Consider the following 19,602-nt stretch of genomic DNA (forward strand, 5'->3'; position numbering starts at 1 on the left):
GGGGACATGGGGACAGGGGGACAGGGGGAATATGGGGACATGAGCACAATGGGGATAATAAGGATATGGGGAATGGGGACATGGGGATATGGGGACATGGGGACAGGGAGACAATGGGGACAATGGGGACAATGGGGACATGGGGACCCCAGTGCCCCCAGTTCCCTCACCGGACTGGTCCTCGGTGGTGTCGGCCGCGTGGATCTGGTTGTCGAACCAGAGATGCGCCACCGTCATGCGGTTCTGGGTCAGCGTCCCCGTCTTGTCGGAGCAGATGACCGAGGTGGAGCCCAAGGTCTCCACGGCCTCCAGGTTCTTCACCACGCAGTTCTTGCGCGCCAGGCGCTTGGCCGTGAGCGACAGGCACACCTGGGGACAACGGGGACACCGCGGGGACATCCCGGGGGTCACGCGGTGGCCTCGGACCCATAGGGACACCTAGAACCCTTATGGGACCCATGGGTTGTGGTGGGAACCCGTAGATACGTCATGGGGTCCATCAAGACCTTCAGGTCCCTCATGGAACCCATGGGTTCTTGGGGACATCCTGGAGGTCACACAGTGGCCTCGGACCCATAGGGACACCTAGAACCCTTATGGGACCCATGGGTTGTGGTGGGAACCCGTAGACACGTCATAGGGTCCATCAAGACCTTTGGGTCCTTCATAGAACCCATAGGTTGTGGTGGGAACCCATAGACACATCATGGGGTCTATCAAGACCTTTGGGTCCTTAGAGAAGCCATAGGGTCCATTAAGACCTTTGGGTTCCTCATAGCACCCATAGGTTGTGGTGGGAACCCATAGACACGTCATGGGGTCCATCAAGACCTTCAGGTCCCTCATGGAACCCATGGGTTCTTGGGGACATCCCGGAGGTCACACAGTGGCCTTGGACCTCCTGGGCTCCATAAAGACCTTCAGGTTCCTCATAGAAGCCATAGGTTGTGGTGGGAACCCATAGACATGTCATGGGGTCCATCAAGACCTTTGGGTCCTTAGAGAAGCCATAGGGTCCATTAAGACCTTCAGGTTCCTCATAGAACCCATAGGTTGTGGTGGGAACCCATAGACATTATGGGGTCCATCAAGACCTTTGGGTCCTTAGAGAAGCAACAGGGTCCATCAAGACCTTTGGGTCCCCATAGCACCCATGGGTTCTTGGGGACGTCCCGGAGGTCACGCGGTGGCCTCGGACCTCCTGGGCTCCATAAAGACCTTCAGGTTCCTCATAGAACCCACAGGTTGTGGTGGGAACCCATAGTCAAGTCATGGGGTCCATCAAGACCTTTGGGTCCTTAGAGAAGCCATAGGGTCCATTAAGACCTTCGGGTTCCTCATAGAACCCATAGGTTGTGGTGGGAACCCATAGACATGTCATGGGGTCCTTCAAGACCTTTGGGTCCTTAGAGAAGCAACAGGGTCCCTCAAGACCTTTGGGTCCCCCATAGCACCCATGGGTTCTTGGGGACATCCTGGAGATCACACAGTGGCCTCGGACCCATAGGGACACCTAAAACCCTTATGGGACCCATGGGTTGTGGTGGGAACCCACAGACACGTCATGGGGTCCATCAAGACCTTTGGGTCCTTAGAGAAGCAACAGGGTCCATCAAGACCTTTGGGTCCCCCATAGCACCCATGGGTTGTGGTGGGACCCCATAGATACATCAGAAGGTCCATCAAGACCTTTGGGTTCCTCATAGCACCCACAACTCATGGTAGGACCCCATAACCACCTCCAGGACCCCATGAAGCCCCATAGCACCCAAGAACCCCCCACGGCGCTCACCGTGACGGTGGCCAACAGGCCCTCGGGGACGTAGGCCACCACGATGGCCATGAAGAAGACCATGGCCCTGAGGAAGGGGTAACCGATGACCATGGCCACCACGAAGAAGGTGGCCCCGAAGAAGATGGCCAAGCCGGCGATGATGTCCACGAAGTGCTCGATCTCGATGGCGATGGGCGTCTTCTCGTTCTCCACCCCCGAGGCCAAGCTGGCGATGCGCCCGATGATGGTCCGGTCGCCCGTGTTGATCACCAAGCCCGTGGCCGTCCCTAAACGGGGATAAAAATGGCGGCTTGGGGGGACCCAGGCGTCCGGGAGGGACCCAGGCGTCCGGGAGGGACCCAGGCGTCCGGGGGAGAAACTCAATGTTCGTATGAAGAATGTTGGTTTCTGTTGAGGAACCTCAATGGTTGGTTGAGGAAGCTCAACTATTGGTTGAGGAACCTCAATGGTTGGTTGAGGAACCTCAATGGTTGGTTGAGGAACCTCAGTGGTTGGTTGAAGAACCTCAACGATTGGTCGAGGAACCTCAATGGTTGGTTGAAGAACCTCAACGATTGGTTGAGGAACCTCAATGGTTGGTTGAGGAAGCTCAATGGTTGGTTGAGGAACCTCAACGGTTGGTTGAGAAACGTCAGTGGTTGGTTGAAGAACCTCAACGATTGGTTGAGGAACCTCAATGGTTGGTTGAGGAACCTCAATGATTGGTTGAAGAACCTCAATGGTTGGTTGAGGAACCTCAACGGTTGGTTGAGAAACGTCAGTGGTTGGTTGAGGAACTTCAGTGGTTGGTTGAAGAACCTCAACGATTGGTTGAGGAACCTCAATGGTTGGTTGAAGACCCTCAACGATAGGTTGAGGAACCTCAATGACCAGTTAATGGACCATGGGGAATTGGTTTTGGGGGAACCCAGGAGTCCGTGAGGGACCCAGGAGTTCAGGGGGGACCCAGGAGTTCGGGAGGGACCCAGGAGTCCGGGGGAGAAACTCAATGTTCCTATGAAGAACGTTGGTTTCTGTTGAGGAACCTCAATGGTTGGTTGAGGAACCTCAATGACCAGTTGACCAACTGGGTGATGGACCATGGGGATTGGGTTGTGGGGGGACCCAGGCGTCCGGGAGGGACCCAGGAGTCCAGGGGGGACCCAGGCATCCGGGGGAGGATGGAGAACCTCAACATCCACATGAAGAACGTTGGTTCCTCATTGAGGAACCTCAACGACCAGTTGACCAACTGGTTGATGGGCCACGGGGAATGGATTTTGGGGGGACCCAGGTGTCCGGGAGGGACCCAGGCGTCCGGGTGATGACGTCACCTTCCAGACACATGGTGGAGAAGAAGGCGATGTTGCGCGTCTCCAGAGGGGACTCGTGGGTGCACTCGGGCGAGCGCGTCTGCGGCTCCGACTCCCCCGTCAGCGACGAGTTGTCCACCTGGGGGACAATCACGCTCCAGAACAGGGGACCCAGGCGTCCGGGAGGGACCCAGGAGTCCGGGGAGGGACCCAGGAGTCCGGGAGGGACCCAGGAGTTCGGGAGGGGACCCAACCCTTGGGATGAAGGACTTAAGGGGTGAGGGTGAGAGACTGCGAGGTGTTGGGGTTGGGGACCCAGGAGTCTGGGAGGGGACCCAGGAGTTCGGGAGGGACCCAGGAGTCCGGGAGGGGACCTAGGAGTTCTGAGAGGGACCCAGGAGTCCGGGGAGGGACCCAGGAGTCCGGGAGGGGACCCAGGCGTCCGGGAGAGGGACCCAACCCTTGGGATGAAGGACTCAAGGGCTGAGGGTGAGAGACTGCAAGGTGTTGGGGTTGGGGACCCAGGAGTCTGGGAGGGGACCCAGGAGTTCGGGAGGGACCCAGGAGTCCGGGGAGGGGACCCAGGAGTCCGGGAGGGGACCCAGGCGTCCGGGAGAGGGACCCAACCCTTGGGATGAAGGACTCAAGGGGTGAGGGTGAGAGACTGCAAGGTGTTGGGGTTGGGGACCCAGGAGCCTGGGAGGGGACCCAGGAGTCTGGGAGGGACCCAGGAGTCCGGGAGGGGACCCAGGAGTCCGGGAAGGACCCAGGCATCCGGGAAGGGACCCAGGCGTCCGGGGGTGGACCTCACCTTGCACCCCTGAGCCGAGATGATGCGGATGTCGGCGGGGACGCGGTCGCCCCCTTTGATCTCCACCACGTCTCCCACCACCAGCTCGTTGGCGTTGATTTGGAGTTTCCCGCCTTCTCGGATCACGGTGGCTTGCTAAAGGGGGACCCAGGCGTCCGGGTGAGGGACCCAGGCGTCCGGGAGGGACCCAGGAGTTCGGGGAGGGACCCAGGAGTTCGGGGAGGGGACCCAGGAGTTCAGGAGGGACCCAGGAGTTCAGGAGGGACCCAGGAGGGCAAGAGGGGACCCAGGAGTTCGGGAGGGACCCAGGAGGGCAAGAGAGGACCCAGGAGTTCGGGGAGGGACCCAGGCGTTCGGGACAGGATGAAGAATCTCAACCTCCTGCTTGAGGAACCTCAACAACCAGTTGACCAACTGGTCAATGAACCCCGGGAACTGGTTTTTGGGGGGGACCCAGGCATCTGGGAGGGGACCCAGGCATCCGGGAGGGGACCCAGGAGTTCGGGAGGGGACCCAGGCGTCCGGGTGACCTCCTCCTGACCTGCGGGACCAGGTTCTTGAAGCTGGCGATGATGTTGGTGCTCTTGAACTCCTGGTAGTAACCGAAGCAGCCGGTGACGACGACCACAGCGATGAGAGCGATGGCCAAATACAACTGGGACAAAGGGACCACGTCACGGGGGACCCAGGCGTCCGGGGGGCACCGCGGGAGGGGCCCGAACGCCTGGGTCCCACCCCCGAGACCCACAAGTTGTCCCCGTGTTGGGGGTCGTTGTGTTCTGGATGTTCCACAAGGACAAATAGACCCGGATTGGCCCCAAAATGGTGCCAAGCGACCCCCAAATGGACCCAAATGGACCCAAAATGGGGCCAAGCGAACCCCAAATGGACCCAAGTGACCCCAAAATGGTCCCAAGTGAACCCAAAATGGACCCAAATGTCCCCCAAGATGGACCCAGGTTTCCCCATTGATCCCATTGACCCCATTGATGCCCCCAATTGACCTCATTGACCCCCCAACTCTATTGACCCCATTGCACCCCTATCGACCCCACTGACCCCCATCAACCCCATTGACCCCATAGCTTCCCTATTGACTCCATTGACCCCATTGACCCCACTGACCCCATTGACTCCATTGACCCCATTGAAACCCCATCAACCCATTGACCCCATAGCTTCCCTATTGACCCCATTGACCCCCCATCAACCCCATTGCCCCCATTGACTCCATTGACCCCCCCATTGACCCCCCATCAACCCCATTGACCCCATAGCTTCCTTATTGACCCCATTGACCCCATCGCTTCCCTATTGACTCCATTGACCCCACTGACCCCCCATCAACCCCATTGACCCCAATACTCCCCCATTGACCCCACTGACCCCCCATCAACCCCATTGACCCCATTGCTCCCCCATTGACTCCATTGACCCCATTGACTCCCCATCAACCCCATTGACCCCATAGCTTCCCTATTGACTCCATTGACCCCATTGACCCCACTGACCCCATTGACTCCATTGACCCCATTGAAACCCCATCAACCCATTGACCCCATAGCTTCCCTATTGACTCCATTGACCCCATTGACCCATCAACCCATTGACCCCATTGACCCCATAGCTTCCCTATTGACTCCATTGACCCCATTGACCCCATTGACCCTATTGATTCCATTGACCCCATAGCTTCCCTATTGACTCCATTGACCCCATTGACCCATCAACCCATTGACCCCATAGCTTCCCCATTGACTCCATTGACCCCATTGACCCCCCATCAACCCCATTGACCCCAATACTCCCCCATTGACCCCATTGACCCCCCATCAACCCCATTGACCCCATTGCTCCCCCATTGACTCCATTGACCCCACTGACTCCCCATCAACCCCATTGACCCCATAGCTTCCCTATTGACTCCATTGACCCCATTGACCCCATCACTTCCCTATTGACCCCATTGACCCCATTGACCCCATTGACCCCCTATTGACTCCATTGACCCCATTGTCTCCCCATCAACCCCATTGACCCCATTGCCCCCCCATTGACTCCATTGACCCCATTGACCCCCCATCAACCCCATTGACCCCATTGCCCCCCCATTGACTCCATTGACCCCATTGACCCCTCATCAACCCCATTGACCCCATTGCTCCCCCATTGACTCCATTGACTCCATTGACTCCATTGACCCCATTGACCCCCCATCAACCCCATTGACCCCATCGCTTCCCTATTGACCCCATTGACCCCCCATCAACCCCACTGACCCCATCGCTTCCCTATTGACCCCATTGACTCCCCATCAACCCCACTGACCCCATCGATCCCATTGCCCCCATTGCCCCGAATTCCCCCCCAAATGCACCCAAAGGTCCCCGAACGTCCCCGACCGCCCCCGAGCGTGACCCACGTTGTCGGAGCTGCCGCGGTCGCCCTCGCCCTCCTGGACGCCGTAGGCGATGAGGCAGATGGCGGCCGCCACCCACATGAGGCACTGGAGCCCCCCGGCCAATTGGCGCCCGAACTTGACGCACTCGGGGGTCCCGCGTGGGGGGCGCAGCTCGTTGGGACCGTCCCGGAGGAGGCGCTCGGCCGCCACGGCCTCCACCAGGCCCTGGGGGGGCAAGGGGGGCAATGGGGGGCAATGGGGGGTCAATGGGGGGGTAATGGGGTCAATGGGATGGTCGATGGGGTCAATGGGAGGGTCAATGGGGTCAATAGGGGGTCAATGGGGTCAATAGAGTTGATGGGTCAAGAGGGTTGGGGGGGTCGATGGGGTCAATGGGGGGCAATGGAGTCAATGGGGGGTCAATAGGACGGTCAATGGGGTCAATGGGGTCAATGGGGTTGATGGGTCAAGAGGGTTGGGGGGGTCGATGGGGTCAATGGGGTCAATGGAGACAATGGGGGGGCAATGGGGTCAATGGGGGTCAATGGGGTCAATGGGGTTGATGGGTCAAGAGCGTTGGGGGAGTCGATGGGGTCAATGGAGACAATGGGGAAGCAATGGGGTCAATGGGGTCAAGGGGAGGGTCAATGGGGTCAATGGGGTCAATGGGGGTCGATGGGGTCGATGGGTCAAGAGGGTTGGGGGGGTCGATGGGGGCAATGGGGGGCAATGGGGTCAATGGGGAAGCTATGGGGTCAATAGGGTTGATGGGGGTCAATGGGGTCAATGGAGTCAATGGGGGGGCAATGGGGTCAATGGAGTTGATGGGGGGTCAATGGGGTCAATGGAGTCAATGGGCGGGCAATGGGGTCAATGGGGGGCAATAGGGTCAAGGGGGGGGCAATGGGGTCAATAGGGTTGATGGGTCAGGAGGGTTGGGGGGGTCAATGGGAAGCAATGGGGTCAATGGGATGGTCAATGGGGTCAATGGGGGGCAATGGGGTCAATGGGACGCTCAATGGGGGCAATGAGGGGGCAATGGGGTCAATGGGGGGGCAGTGGGTCAATGGGACGGTCAATGGGGTTAATAGGGTTGATGGGTCAGGAGGGTTGGGGGAATCAATGAGGTCAATGGAGTCAATGGGAGGGTAATAGGGTCAATAGGGGAGCAGTGGGGTCAATGGGACGGTCGATGGGGTCAATGGGGTTGATGGGGGGTCAATGGGGTCAATGGAGTCAATGGAGTCAATGGGGAAGCTATGGGGTCAATGAGGTTGATGGGGTTCAATGGAGTCAATGGGGAATCTATGGGGTCAGTGGGGTTGATGGGGGGTCAATGGAGTCAATGGGAAGCTATGGGGTCAATGGGGTTGATGGGGGGTCAATGGGGGCAATGGGGGCAATAGGGAAGCGATGGGGTCAATGGGGTTGATGGGGGTCAATGGGGCTGATGGAGTCAATAGGGAAGCTATGGGGTCAATGGGGTTGATGGAGGGTCAATGGGGTCAATGGAGTCAATAGGGAAGCTATGGGGTCAATGGGGTCAATGGAGTCAATGGAGTCAATGGGGAAGCAATGGGGTTGATGGGGGGTCAATGGAGTCAATGGGGAAGCTATGGGGTCAATGGGGTTGATGGGGGGTCAATGGAGTCAATGGGGAAGCTATGGGGTCAATGGGGTCAATGGAGTCAATGGGGGGGCAATGGGGTCAATGGGGTTGATGGGGGGTCAATGGGGTCAATGGAGTCAATGGGGGGGCAATGGGGTCAATGGGGTTGATGGGGGGGCAATGGGGTCAATGGAGTCAATGGGAGAACAATGGGGTCAATGGGGTTGATGGGGGGGCAATGGGGTCAATGGAGTCAATGGGGTTGATGGGGGCTCAATGGGGTCAATGGGGTTGATGGGGGCTCAATGGGGTCAATGGAGTCAATAGGGGGTCAATGGGAGGCAATAGGGTCAAGGGGGAGGCAATGGGGTCAATGGGAGGGGCAATGGGGGCAATGGGGGTCAATGGGCTCAATAGGGTTGATGGGTCAAGAGGGTTGGGGGGGTCGATGGGGTCAATGGGATGGTCAATGGGGTCAATACGGGGGTCAATGGGGTCAATGGGGGGTCAATGGGCTCAATAGGGTTGATGGGTCAAGAGGGTTGGGGGGGTCGATGGGAAGCAATGGGGTCAATGGGATGGTCAATGGGGTCAATGGGGGGCAGTGGGGACAATGGGACGCTCAATGGGTTCAATGGGGGGGCAATGGGGTCAATGGGGTCAATGGGAGGGTCAATGGGGTCAATGGGGTCAATGGGGGAGCAGTGGGGTCAATGGGGGTCAATGGGGTCAATAGGGTTGATGGGTCAAGAGGGTTGGGGGGGTCGATGGGGTCAATGGAGACGATGGGGGGGCAGTGGGGTCAATGGGGTCAAGGGGAGGGTCAGTGGGGTCAATGGAAATAATGGGGGGACAGTGGGGTCAATGGGGGGGCAATAAGGGGGGGGTCAGGGGTCAAAGGTCACCTTGCTGATGCTGGTGCTGTACTTGACCTCCAGTTCACTCAGCTCCAGCTTGTGGTCATCCTGGGGGCGGCGACCTCTGACCTCTGACCTCTGACCCTCCCAGGCCCTCCCAGTTCCTCCCCAATCCCCCAACCCACAGGAGGGACCCAGGAGTCCGGGAGGGGACCCAGGAGTGCCCCAAGGGACCCAGGAGTTCGGGAGGGGACCCAGGAGTGCCCCAAGGGACCCAGGAGTTCGGGAGGAACCCAGGAGTTCGGGGAGGGACCCAGGAGTTCAGGGAGGGGACCCAGGAGTTCAGGGAGGGGACCCAGGAGTTCGGGAGGGACCCAGGAGTTCGGGAGGGGACCCAGGAGTGCCCCAAGGGACCCAGGAGTTCGGGAGGGACCCAGGAGTTCGGGAGGGACCCAGGAGTTCGGGAGGGGACCCAGGAGTGCCCCAAGGGACCCAGGAGTTCGGGAGGGACCCAGGAGTTCGGGAGGAACCCAGGAGTTCGGGAGGGGACCCAGGAGTGCCCCAAGGGACCCAGGAGTTCGGGAGGGACCCAGGAGTTCGGGAGGGACCCAGGAGTGCCCCAAGGGACCCAGGAGTTCGGGAGGGACCCAGGAGTTCGGGAGGGACCCAGGAGTTCGGGAGGGGACCCAGGAGTGCCCCAAGGGACCCAGGAGTTCGGGAGGGACCCAGGAGTTCGGGAGGAACCCAGGAGTTCGGGAGGGGACCCAGGAGTGCCCCAAGGGACCCAGGAGTTCGGGAGGGACCCAGGAGTTCGGGAGGGACCCAGGAGTTCTGGGGGGGACCCAGGAGTTCGGGAGGGGACCCAGGAGTGCCCCAAGGGACCCAGGAGTTCGGGAGGAACCCAGGAGTTCGGGAGAGGACCCAGGAGTTCGGGAGGGACCCAGGAGTTCGGGAGGGACCCAGGAGTGCCCCAAGGGACCCAGGAGTTCGGGAGGGACCCAGGAGTCCGGGAGGGACCCAGGCGTTCGGGAGGGACCCAGGCGTTCGGGAGGGGACCCAGGCGTCCGGGAGGCACCCATCCCCTCCCAGTGCTCCCAGTCTGGCCCAGTTACCACGTCCATCTCCCTCTTCATGTCCTCCAGTTTGTCCCGTTTCCGTTGGGCTTTGCCCCGGGTGGGGCCCATCTCGTAGCTCTCCTGGGGGGTCAAGGTCAAGGTCAGGAGGTCAAGGAGGTCAAGGTCAAGGGCCTCCAGTCATCTCTCTGTGTGTTGGTCCTTCCCAGTCCCCCCCAGTCCCTCCCAGTCCATCCCAGTCCATCCCAGTCCATCCCAGTCCATCCCAGTCCATTCCAGTCCATCCCAGTCCGATCCCAGTCCATCCCAGTCCATCCCAGTCCATCCCAGTCCCTCCCAGTCCCTCCCAGTCCATCCCAGTCCATCCCAGTCCCTCCCAGTCCATCCCAGTCCCCCCCAGTCCATCCCAGTCCATCCCAGTCCATCCCAGTTCCATCCCAGTCCCATCCCAGTTCCATCCCAGTCCCCCCCAGTCCATCCCAGTCCATCCCAGTCCATCCCAGTTCCATCCCAGTCCCATCCCAGTTCCATCCCAGTCCATCCCAGTCCATCCCAGTCCCTCCCAGTCCCTCCCAGTCCACCCACCCTTCCCCATGTCCGTCCGTCCGTCCTCACCTCCTTCCCCATGGCAGCTCCCAGTGCCTCCCAGTAGCTCCCAGTGCCTCCCAGTCCCCTCCCCACCTCTTCTTATACCCCCCGAACCCCGGGGGCGGGAACCGCCCCAAGGTGACCTCGCCCGGACGCCTGGGTCCCTCCCGGACGCCTGGGTCCCTTCCCGAACTCCTGGGTCCTTTGGGGCACTCCTGGGTCCCTTCCCGAATTCCTGGGTCCCTCCCGGACGCCTGGGTCCCCTATTTGGGTCCCTTCCCGCACACCTGGGTGCCCTGAACTCCTGGGTCCCTCCCAAACTCCTGGGTCCCCCCCGAACTCCTGGGTCCCTCCCGAACTCCTGGGTCCCCCCAGACCCCTCCCCCCACCCTTGGGTCGCCCTTGGTGTTGTTCCCCCTCCCCCTCCCCCCCCCCTTATCAGGTTCCATCTTATCAAATGTGGGGGGAGGGGGAGGCCCCGGACGCCTGGGTCCCCTTTTTTGTTGCTCGTTAATGATTAATTAATATTATCTTATCGGTCGTGTCCCCGGGACGTCGGGAGGGGGGTTAATTAAGGGGGGTGTGGGGGGACCCAGGCGTTCGGGATTTCCCATCATGCTTCGCTCCACCATCATTGTTCCCCAAGGGGACCCAGGCGTCCGGGGAGGTTCCCATGATGCTTTGCAGGGGATGCCAAGAGGGACGTGACCCACCCCGAACGCCTGGGTCCCTCCAGCACGCCTGGGTCCCTCCCGAACTCCTGGGTCCCCTCCCGAACTCCTGGGTCCCCTCCCGGACTCCTGGGTCCCTCCCGAACTCCTGGGTCCCCTCCCGGACTCCTGGGTCCCCTCCCGGACTCCTGGGTCCCCTCCCGGACTCCTGGGTCCCCTCCCGAACTCCTGGGTCCCTCCCGAACTCCTGGGTCCCCTCCCGGACTCCTGGGTCCCCTCCCGGACTCCTGGGTCCCCTCCCCGGACGCCTGGGTCCCTCCCGAACTCCTGGGTCCCCTCCCCGGACGCCTGGATCCCTCTAATCCCCTTGGGAGCTCCAAACCACCCATTTCCCCCCCCATTTGCCTCGGTGCAACATCACTTCCGGTCCCCCAGGCGCCTCGGTGCCACCTCCAAACCTCCCCCCCTCAGCCCCCGCGACCCGGAACTTTGGTTCCGCCCCCAACTTTTTGGTTCCCCCCCCCCGAACTCCCGCGTTCCCCCCGAACTCCTGTGTCCCTCGGAACTCCTGGGTCCCTCGCTGTTTATTGTTTCGGGGGGGGCAGCAGCGGCACCAGCACCCGCAGCGCCCCCAGCCCCAGCGCGGCCGCCCCCAGCGCCCGCAGCCCCAGCGCCCCCCAGGGGCCGAGTCCCAGCGCTTGCCCCGCCCACCTGCGGGGAGAACACAGGAAAGGGGGCGGGGCTTCAGCGGGGGGACACGCCCCCTTCGTGAAGCCACGCCCCCTAGAGAGACAACATAGAGACACCTATAGATATCCAACCCCCCCGTCCCCAAGCATTCCGATGGTTCAATGGGTTTACAAGCCCACAAGAGTCCCCCCAGGGGACCCAGGAGTGCCCCAAGGGACCCAGGAGTGCCCCAGGGACCCAGGAGTGCCCCAAGGGACCCCAGAATGCCCCAAGGGACCCAGGAATACCCCAATGGACCCAGGAATGCCCCAAGGGACCTAAGAGTTCGGGGGGGACCCAAACATGCCCCTCTATCCCGCCCCCCAGCCAATCCCCAGCCGCGCTCAGCCCTTAACCCCGCCTCCCCGCCACTCTCCGCCAATCCCCAGCCGCGCTTTGCCCTTAATCCCGCCCCTTCCGCCAGCTCCACCAATCCCCAGCCGCGCTCTGCCCTTAATTCCGCCCCCCAGCCCCGCTCCACCAATCCCCAGCGGCGCTCAGCCCTTAACCCCGCCTCCCCGCCAATCCCCAGCCGCGCTTTGCCCTTCATTCCACCCCTTCAGCCAGCTCCACCAATCCCCAGCGGCGCTCTGCCCTTAATTCCGCCCCCCCCATTGAGTGCGCCACCGACTTCACCTCAAACCCGCCCTCCAACCAATCCCAGCCCTCAACCCCGCCTCCCCGCCGCGCTCCGCCAATCCCGCCGCGCCGTTGCCCGGAAGCGCCGCCCACCCGATGAGGAAGCCCTCGTAGGCCGCGGCGCCCAACATGGCGGCGAGCGGCAGGCGCAGCGCGGGCGGCAGCTCCGGGCGGCCCCCGGCCCAGAGCAGCGCGGCGGCCGCCACGTGTCGGGCCTGTAATTAACGCTAATTAGCGCCTTAATTAGCCAATTAACCACCCCCGGGGCGTCAGCGAGACATCCCGAGCCCACCGGGGGGGGAGAAAGAGCGGGAATTAAGCATTTTGGGGTAATTAACGGCGGGTTTAGGGGGATTGGCGCCAAAATGGGGGGATTGGCGCCAAACTGAGGGGGTTGGCGCCAAAATGAGGGGGTTGGCGCCAAAATGAGGGGGTTATTAGGTGCTAATTAGGTGATTAATGACGCTAATTAGTAGATTAATAGCGCTAATCGAGTGATTAATGGCGCTAATTGAGTCACCGGTTGTGCTAATTAAGTGATTAATGGCGCTAATTAGGTGATTAATGGAACTAATTGGGCAATCAAAGCGCTAATTAGGTAATTAATCGTGATAACTAGGAAATTAATGGCGCTAGTGACGTAATCAATAGCACTAATTACGTAATTAATGGCGCCAATTAGGCAAGTAATTATGCTAATTTGGTAATTAATGGCGATAATCAGGAAATCAATGGAACTAATTAGGCAATTAATAGCGCTAATTAGGTAATTGATGGTGTTAATTAGGTGATTGATGGTGCTAATTAGGTAACTGATGGTGCTAATTAGGTAACTGATGGTGCTAATCTGACAATTAATGGCGATAATTAGGAAATTAATGGCACTAATATGGCAATTAATAGCACTAATTAGGTAATTAATGGTGCCAATTAGTTAATTAATGGTGCTAATTAGTTAATTAATGGTGCCAATTAGTTAATTAAGCCCCCCAGGGTGATTAACAACCCCCCAGGGTCATTAGTGGCTGGTAATTAAGAGCCGTTTGTGGTAATTAACTGTCCCAGTACCCTCCCAGTATAAACCAGTATGGACCAGTTGCCTCCCAGTCCCCCCCAGTTCATCCCAGTTGCCCCCATTGACCCTCCCAGTTCACCCCAGTCCCTCCCAGTTTAACCCCAGTCCATCCCAAAACCCAATTGGGAGCCCCAAACTACTAGTTCCCCCCCCATTTGCCTCGGTGCAACATCACTTCCGGTCCCTCTGGGCGCCTCGGTGCCACCTCCAAACCTCCCCCCCTCAGCCCCCGCGACCCGGAACTTTGGTTCCGCCCCCAACCCCCTCCCAGTCTAAACCAGTCTCAACCAGTCTCAACCAGTCTAAACCAGTCTAAACCAGTCTAAACCAGTCTAAACCAGCACTGACCAGGCTGATGTTGGAGTCCAGCCCCATCTGCAGGTGCCGCCAGTCGAACTCGACCCCCCGGGCGCCCACCCAGAGCGGGACGCACCTGCGGACCCAGGAGTGCCCCATGGACCCAGGAGTGCCCCATGGGATATGTCCCCCATATGGCCCCTATACCTGCCCTACAGCCCACATATGGCCCCTATACATCCCCTACAGCCCGTATATGTCCCCCATATGGCCCCTATACATCCCCTCTAGACCCCATATGGCCCCTATACCTCCCCTACAGCCCCCATATGGCCCCCATATGGCCCCTATACGTCCCCTACAGCCCCCATATGGCCCCTATACATCCCCTACAGCCCCCATATGGCCCCTATATGTCCCACATATGGCCCCTATACATCCCCTACAGCCCCTATATGGCCCCTATATGTCCCCTATGACCCCATACGACCTCTATATGTCCCCTATAGACCCCCTATGTCCCCCATATAGCCCCTATACCTCCCCTACAGCCCCCATATGTCCCCCATATGGCCCCTATACATCCCCTACAGCCCCCATATGTCCCCCATATGGCCCCTATACATCCCCTCCAGCCCCCATATGGCCCCCATATGGCCCCTACAGCCCCCATATGGCCCCTATACATCCCCTCCAGCCCCCATATGTCCCCTACAGCCCCCATATGGCCCCTATACATCCCCTCCAGCCCCCATATGTCCCCCATATGGCCCCTATACATCCCCTCCAGCCCCCATATGTCCCCCATATGGCCCCTATACATCCCCTCCAGCCCCCATATGTCCCCCATATGGCCCCTACAGCCCCCATATGGCCCCTATACCTCCCCTACAGCCCCCATATGGCCCCTATACATCCCCTCCAGCCCCCATATGTCCCCTACAGCCCCCATATGGCCCCTATACATCCCCTCCAGCCCCCATATGTCCCCCATATGGCCCCTATACATCCCCTCCAGCCCCCATATGTCCCCTACAGCCCCCATATGGCCCCTATACATCCCCTCCAGCCCCCATATGTCCCCCATATGGCCCCTATACATCCCCTCCAGCCCCCATATGTCCCCCATATGGCCCCTATACCTCCCCTCCAGCCCCCATATGTCCCCCATATGTCCCCTACAGCCCCCATATGGCCCCTATACATCCCCTCCAGCCCCCATATGTCCCCCATATGGCCCCTACAGCCCCCATATGGCCCCTATACATCCCCTCCAGCCCCCATATGTCCCCCATATGGCCCCTATACATCCCCTCCAGCCCCCATATGTCCCCTACAGCCCCCATATGGCCCCTATACATCCCCTCCAGCCCCCATATGTCCCCTACAGCCCCCATATGGCCCCTATACATCCCCTCCAGCCCCCATATGTCCCCCATATGGCCCCTATACATCCCCTCCAGCCCCCATATGTCCCCCATATGGCCCCTATACATCCCCTACAGCCCCCATATGGCCCCTATACATCCCCTCCAGCCCCCATATGTCCCCCATATGGCCCCTACAGCCCCCATATGGCCCCTATACATCCCCTCCAGCCCCCATATGTCCCCTACAGCCCCCATATGGCCCCTATACATCCCCTCCAGCCCCCATATGTCCCCCATATGGCCCCTATACATCCCCTCCAGCCCCCATATGTCCCCTACAGCCCCCATATGGCCCCTATACATCCCCTCCAGCCCCCATATGTCCCCCATATGGCCCCTATACATCCCCTACAGCCCCCATATGTCCCCCATATGGCCCCTACAGCCCCCATATGGCCCCTATACATCCCCTCCAGCCCCCATATGGCCCCCATATGGCCCCTACAGCCCCCATATGGCCCCTATACATCCCCTCCAGCCCCCATATGTCCCCTACAGCCCCCATATGGCCCCTATACATCCCCTCCAGCCCCCATATGTCCCCCATATGGCCCCTATACATCCCCTCCAGCCCCCATATGTCCCCCATATGGCCCCTACAGCCCCCATATGGCCCCTATACATCCCCTCCAGCCCCCATATGTCCCCCATATGGCCCCTACAGCCCCCATATGGCCCCTATACATCCCCTCCAGCCCCCATATGTCCCCTACAGCCCCCATATGGCCCCTATACATCCCCTCCAGCCCCCATATGGCCCCCATATGGCCCCTACAGCCCCCATATGGCCCCTATACATCCCCTCCAGCCCCCATATGGCCCCCATATGGCCCCTATACATCCCCTCCAGCCCCCATATGTCCCCTCCAGCCCCCATATGTCCCCCACAGGCCCCCTCGGGGTCCCCCTGGTACCGGGAGGAGACGAGTTCGGCGCCGGCCCAGCCCAGAGCGGCCACCAGGATGCGCAGCTCCCCCCGGCCCGCGCCGCGCCACAGCGCCACCTGCAGGCCCAGCAGGTCCAGCACGTCCAGCGACGCCCGCAGGAACTCCTGGGACACACGGACACGGGGGGGACACACGGACACGGGGGGGACACACGGACACGGGGACACAAGGGGGGACCCAGGAATGCCCCTTTTGGGGGGGGGTTGGGGCATTCCGGGGTCCCTTTGGGGCACTTTTGGGGGGTTTGGGGGCATTCCTGGGTCCTTGCTGGAGGAGTTGGGGCACTCCTGGGTCCCTCTCGGGCACTCCTGGGTCCCTCCCCCCACCCTTGGGGCACTCCTGGGTCCCTTTGGGGCACTCCTGGGTCCCTCCCCCCACCCTTGGGGCACTCCTGGGTCCCTTTTGGGGAATTTGGGGCACTCCTGGGTCCCCTGGGGCACTCCTGGGTCCCTCCCCCCACCCTTGGGGCACTCCTGGGTCCCTTTGGGGCACTCCTGGGTCCCTCTGGGGCACTCCTGGGTCCCTCCCCCCACCCTTGGGGCACTCCTGGGTCCCTCTGGGGCACTCCTGGGTCCCTCCCCCCACCCTTGGGGAACTCCTGGGTCCCTTTGGGGCACTCCTGGGTCCCTCCCCCCACCCTTGGGGCACTCCTGGGTCCTTCCCCCCACCCTTGGGGCACTCCTGGGTCCCTTTGGGGCACTCCTGGGTCCCTCCCCCCACCCTTGGGGCACTCCTGGGTCCCTCCCCCCACCCTTGGGGAACTCCTGGGTCCCTTTGGGGCACTCCTGGGTCCCTCCCCCCACCCTTGGGGCACTCCTGGGTCCCTCCCCCCACCCTTGGGGCACTCCTGGGTCCCTTTGGGGCACTCCTGGGTCCCTCCCCCCACCCTTGGGGCACTCCTGGGTCCCCTGGGGCACTCCTGGGTCCCCACTCACCCCCAGCAGGTCGAACCCCCCCGACGGCCCCTCCCAGGTGGGGAAGAACGTGGCCAGGACCAGCATCTGGGGACCCAGGCGTCCGGGAGGGACCCAGGCGTCCGGGACCCCCCCAAACCCCTCCCAGTCCCTCCCAGTTCATCCCAGTCCCCCCCAGTCCCATCCCAGTCCATCCCAGTTCCATCCCAGTCCATCCCAGTCCATCCCAGTCCATCCCAGTCCCCCCCAGTCCATCCCAGTCCATCCCAGTCCCTCCCAGTCCCTCCCAGTCCCTCCCAGTCCCTCCCAGTCCATCCCAGTCCCTCCCAGTCCATCCCAGTCCCCCCCAGTCCATCCCAGTCCCTCCCAGTCCCTCCCAGTCCATCCCAGTCCATCCCAGTCCCTCCCAGTCCATCCCAGTCCCCCCCAGTCCATCCCAGTCCCTCCCAGTCCATCCCAGTCCCCCCCAGTTCATCCCAGTCCCCCCAGTCCATCCCAGTCCATCCCAGTCCATCCCAGTCCCTCCCAGTCCATCCCAGTTCATCCCAGTCCCTCCCAGTCCCCCCCAGTCCATCCCAGTCCCCCCCAGTTCATCCCAGTCCATCCCAGTCCCTCCCAGTCCCTCCCAGTCCATCCCAGTATAAACCAGTTCCCGTCCCACCTTTCCCAGTTGCACCAGTACGTAGGTGGCTCCGGCCTGGACGCAGCGCCAGAAGGCGCTGTACTCCGACCTGCCCAGTATAGACCAGTATGGACCAGTACGGACCAGTACGGACCAGTACGGACCAGTACGGACCCCCCAAACCCTTCCCAGTCACTGTACTCTGACCTGTCCCAGTATAGACCAGTATGGACCAGTACGGACCAGTATGGAACCCCCACAGCCTTCCCAGTCACTGTACTCCATCCTGCTCCCAGTATAGACCAGTATAGACCAGTATGGACCAGTATGGACCAGTATGGACCCCCCAGAGCCTTCCCAGTCTCTGTACTCCATCCTGCTCCCAGTATGGACCAGTACAGACCAGTATAGACCAGTATAAACCAGTACAAACCAGTACGGACCCCCCACAGCATTCCCAGTCACTGTACTCCAACCTGCTCCCAGTATAGACCAGTATGGACCAGTATAGACCAGTATAGACCAGTATAGACCAGTAACGCCCTTCCCAGCCACTGTACATGGATCTGCTCCCAGTACAGACCAGTATAGACCAGTATAGACCAGTAACACCCTTCCCAGTCACTGTACATGGATCTGCTCCCAGTACAGACCAGTATAGACCAGTATGGACCAGTAACACCCTTCCCAGTCACTGTACATGGATCTGCTCCCAGTATGGACCAGTATAGACCAGTATAGACCAGTATGGACCAGTATAGACCAGTAACACCCTTCCCAGTCACTGTACATGGATCTGCTCCCAGTACAGACCAGTATAGACCAGTATGGACCAGTAACACCCTTCCCAGTCACTGTACTCCAACCTGCTCCCAGTATAGACCAGTATAGACCAGTACAGACCAGTATAGACCAGTAACACCCTTCCCAGTGACTGTACATGGATCTGCTCCCAGTATAGACCAGTATGGACCAGTATGGACCAGTAACACCCTTTCCAGTCTCTGTACTCCATCCTGCTCCCAGTATAGACCAGTATGGACCAGTATAGACCAGTATAGACCAGTATAGACCAGTATAGACCAGTAACGCCCTTCCCAGCCACTGTACATGGATCTGCTCCCAGTACAGACCAGTATGGACCAGTATGGACCAGTAACACCCTTTCCAGTCTCTGTACTCCATCCTGCTCCCAGTATAGACCAGTATGGACCAGTATAGACCAGTATAGACCAGTATAGACCAGTATAGACCAGTAACACCCTTCCCAGCCACTGTACATGGATCTGCTCCCAGTATGGACCAGTATAGACCAGTATGGACCAGTAACGCCCTTCCCAGCCACTGTACATGGATCTGCTCCCAGTATGGACCAGTATGGACCAGTATAGACCAGTATAGACCAGTAACGCCCTTCCCAGCCACTGTACATGGATCTGCTCCCAGTACAGACCAGTATAGACCAGTATAGACCAGTAACGCCCTTCCCAGTCACTGCACATGGATCTGCTCCCAGTACAGACCAGTATAGACCAGTATAGACCAGTATGGACCAGTATGGACCAGTAACAGGCCCCCAACCCCCCCAGTTCCCCCCAGTCCATCCCAGTCCATCCCAGTCCATCCCAGTTCACTCACAGGCCGCTGCACTTGTAGGTGATGAAATAGGGGAAATAGGCCAAAGCGAAACAATTCCCGAAGTGAAACAACGTCATCGTGCGGGGACCCAGGCGTCCGGGGGACCCAGGAGTGCCCCAGGGACCCAGGAGTGCGGGAGGGACCCAGGCGTTCGGGAGGGACCCAGGCGTTCGGGGCTGACCGGAAGCGCTAGGCCGCGGTTTCCATGACTACG

General features: G+C 60.1%; 2 protein-coding genes across 5 annotated transcripts in view; both read right to left on the reverse strand.

Annotated features, from left to right (window-relative positions):
- The window catches only part of ATP4A (ATPase H+/K+ transporting subunit alpha), an 86,318-nt gene that overhangs the window by 13,652 nt on the left and 53,064 nt on the right, over nt 1-19,602 (reverse strand). For 2 of the 4 annotated variants that reach the window (XM_082073816.1, XM_082073813.1), the window contains exons 1-9: nt 10,454-10,575; nt 9,878-9,961; nt 8,814-8,873; nt 6,321-6,524; nt 4,440-4,553; nt 3,899-4,033; nt 3,109-3,226; nt 1,793-2,061; nt 171-369 (exon numbers count right to left, since the gene is read on the reverse strand). In XM_082073816.1, the coding sequence (XP_081929942.1) occupies nt 171-369; nt 1,793-2,061; nt 3,109-3,226; nt 3,899-4,033; nt 4,440-4,553; nt 6,321-6,524; nt 8,814-8,873; nt 9,878-9,961; nt 10,454-10,465 (1,195 nt within the window). In that variant the 5' untranslated portion in view covers nt 10,466-10,575. Of the gene's footprint in view, nt 1-170; nt 370-1,792; nt 2,062-3,108; nt 3,227-3,898; nt 4,034-4,439; nt 4,554-6,320; nt 6,525-8,813; nt 8,874-9,877; nt 9,962-10,453; nt 10,681-10,713; nt 10,768-19,602 lie in introns of those variants that run through there. The other 2 variants (XM_082073814.1, XM_082073815.1) reach the window with 2 other exon arrangements.
- TMEM147 (transmembrane protein 147) lies at nt 11,671-19,596 on the reverse strand. Its single transcript, XM_082073841.1, has 7 exons — nt 19,389-19,596; nt 17,790-17,859; nt 17,150-17,215; nt 16,182-16,318; nt 13,889-13,973; nt 12,559-12,680; nt 11,671-11,808 (listed from the first exon to the last, which is right to left on the reverse strand). The coding sequence occupies exons 1-7, from the start codon at nt 19,463-19,465 to the stop codon at nt 11,682-11,684; spliced, it is 684 nt and encodes a 227-aa protein (XP_081929967.1). The 5' UTR covers nt 19,466-19,596; the 3' UTR covers nt 11,671-11,681.

This window comes from Streptopelia decaocto (assembly GCF_964273445.1).
Source record: "Streptopelia decaocto genome assembly, chromosome: 28".
NCBI classification, from domain to species: Eukaryota; Metazoa; Chordata; class Aves; order Columbiformes; family Columbidae; genus Streptopelia; species Streptopelia decaocto.

Coding starts and splice junctions, on each gene's coding strand:
- TMEM147 (XM_082073841.1), bottom strand. CDS start 19,465: ATGACGTTGTTTCACTTCGGGAATTGTTTCGCTTTGGCCTATTTCCCC. Junction 17,860..19,388: donor ACCTACAAGTGCAGCGGCCT/GTGAGTGAACTG, acceptor TATACTGGGCAG/GTCGGAGTACAGCGCCTTCT. Junction 17,216..17,789: donor TACTGGTGCAACTGGGAAAG/GTGGGACGGGAA, acceptor CTGGGTCCCCAG/ATGCTGGTCCTGGCCACGTT.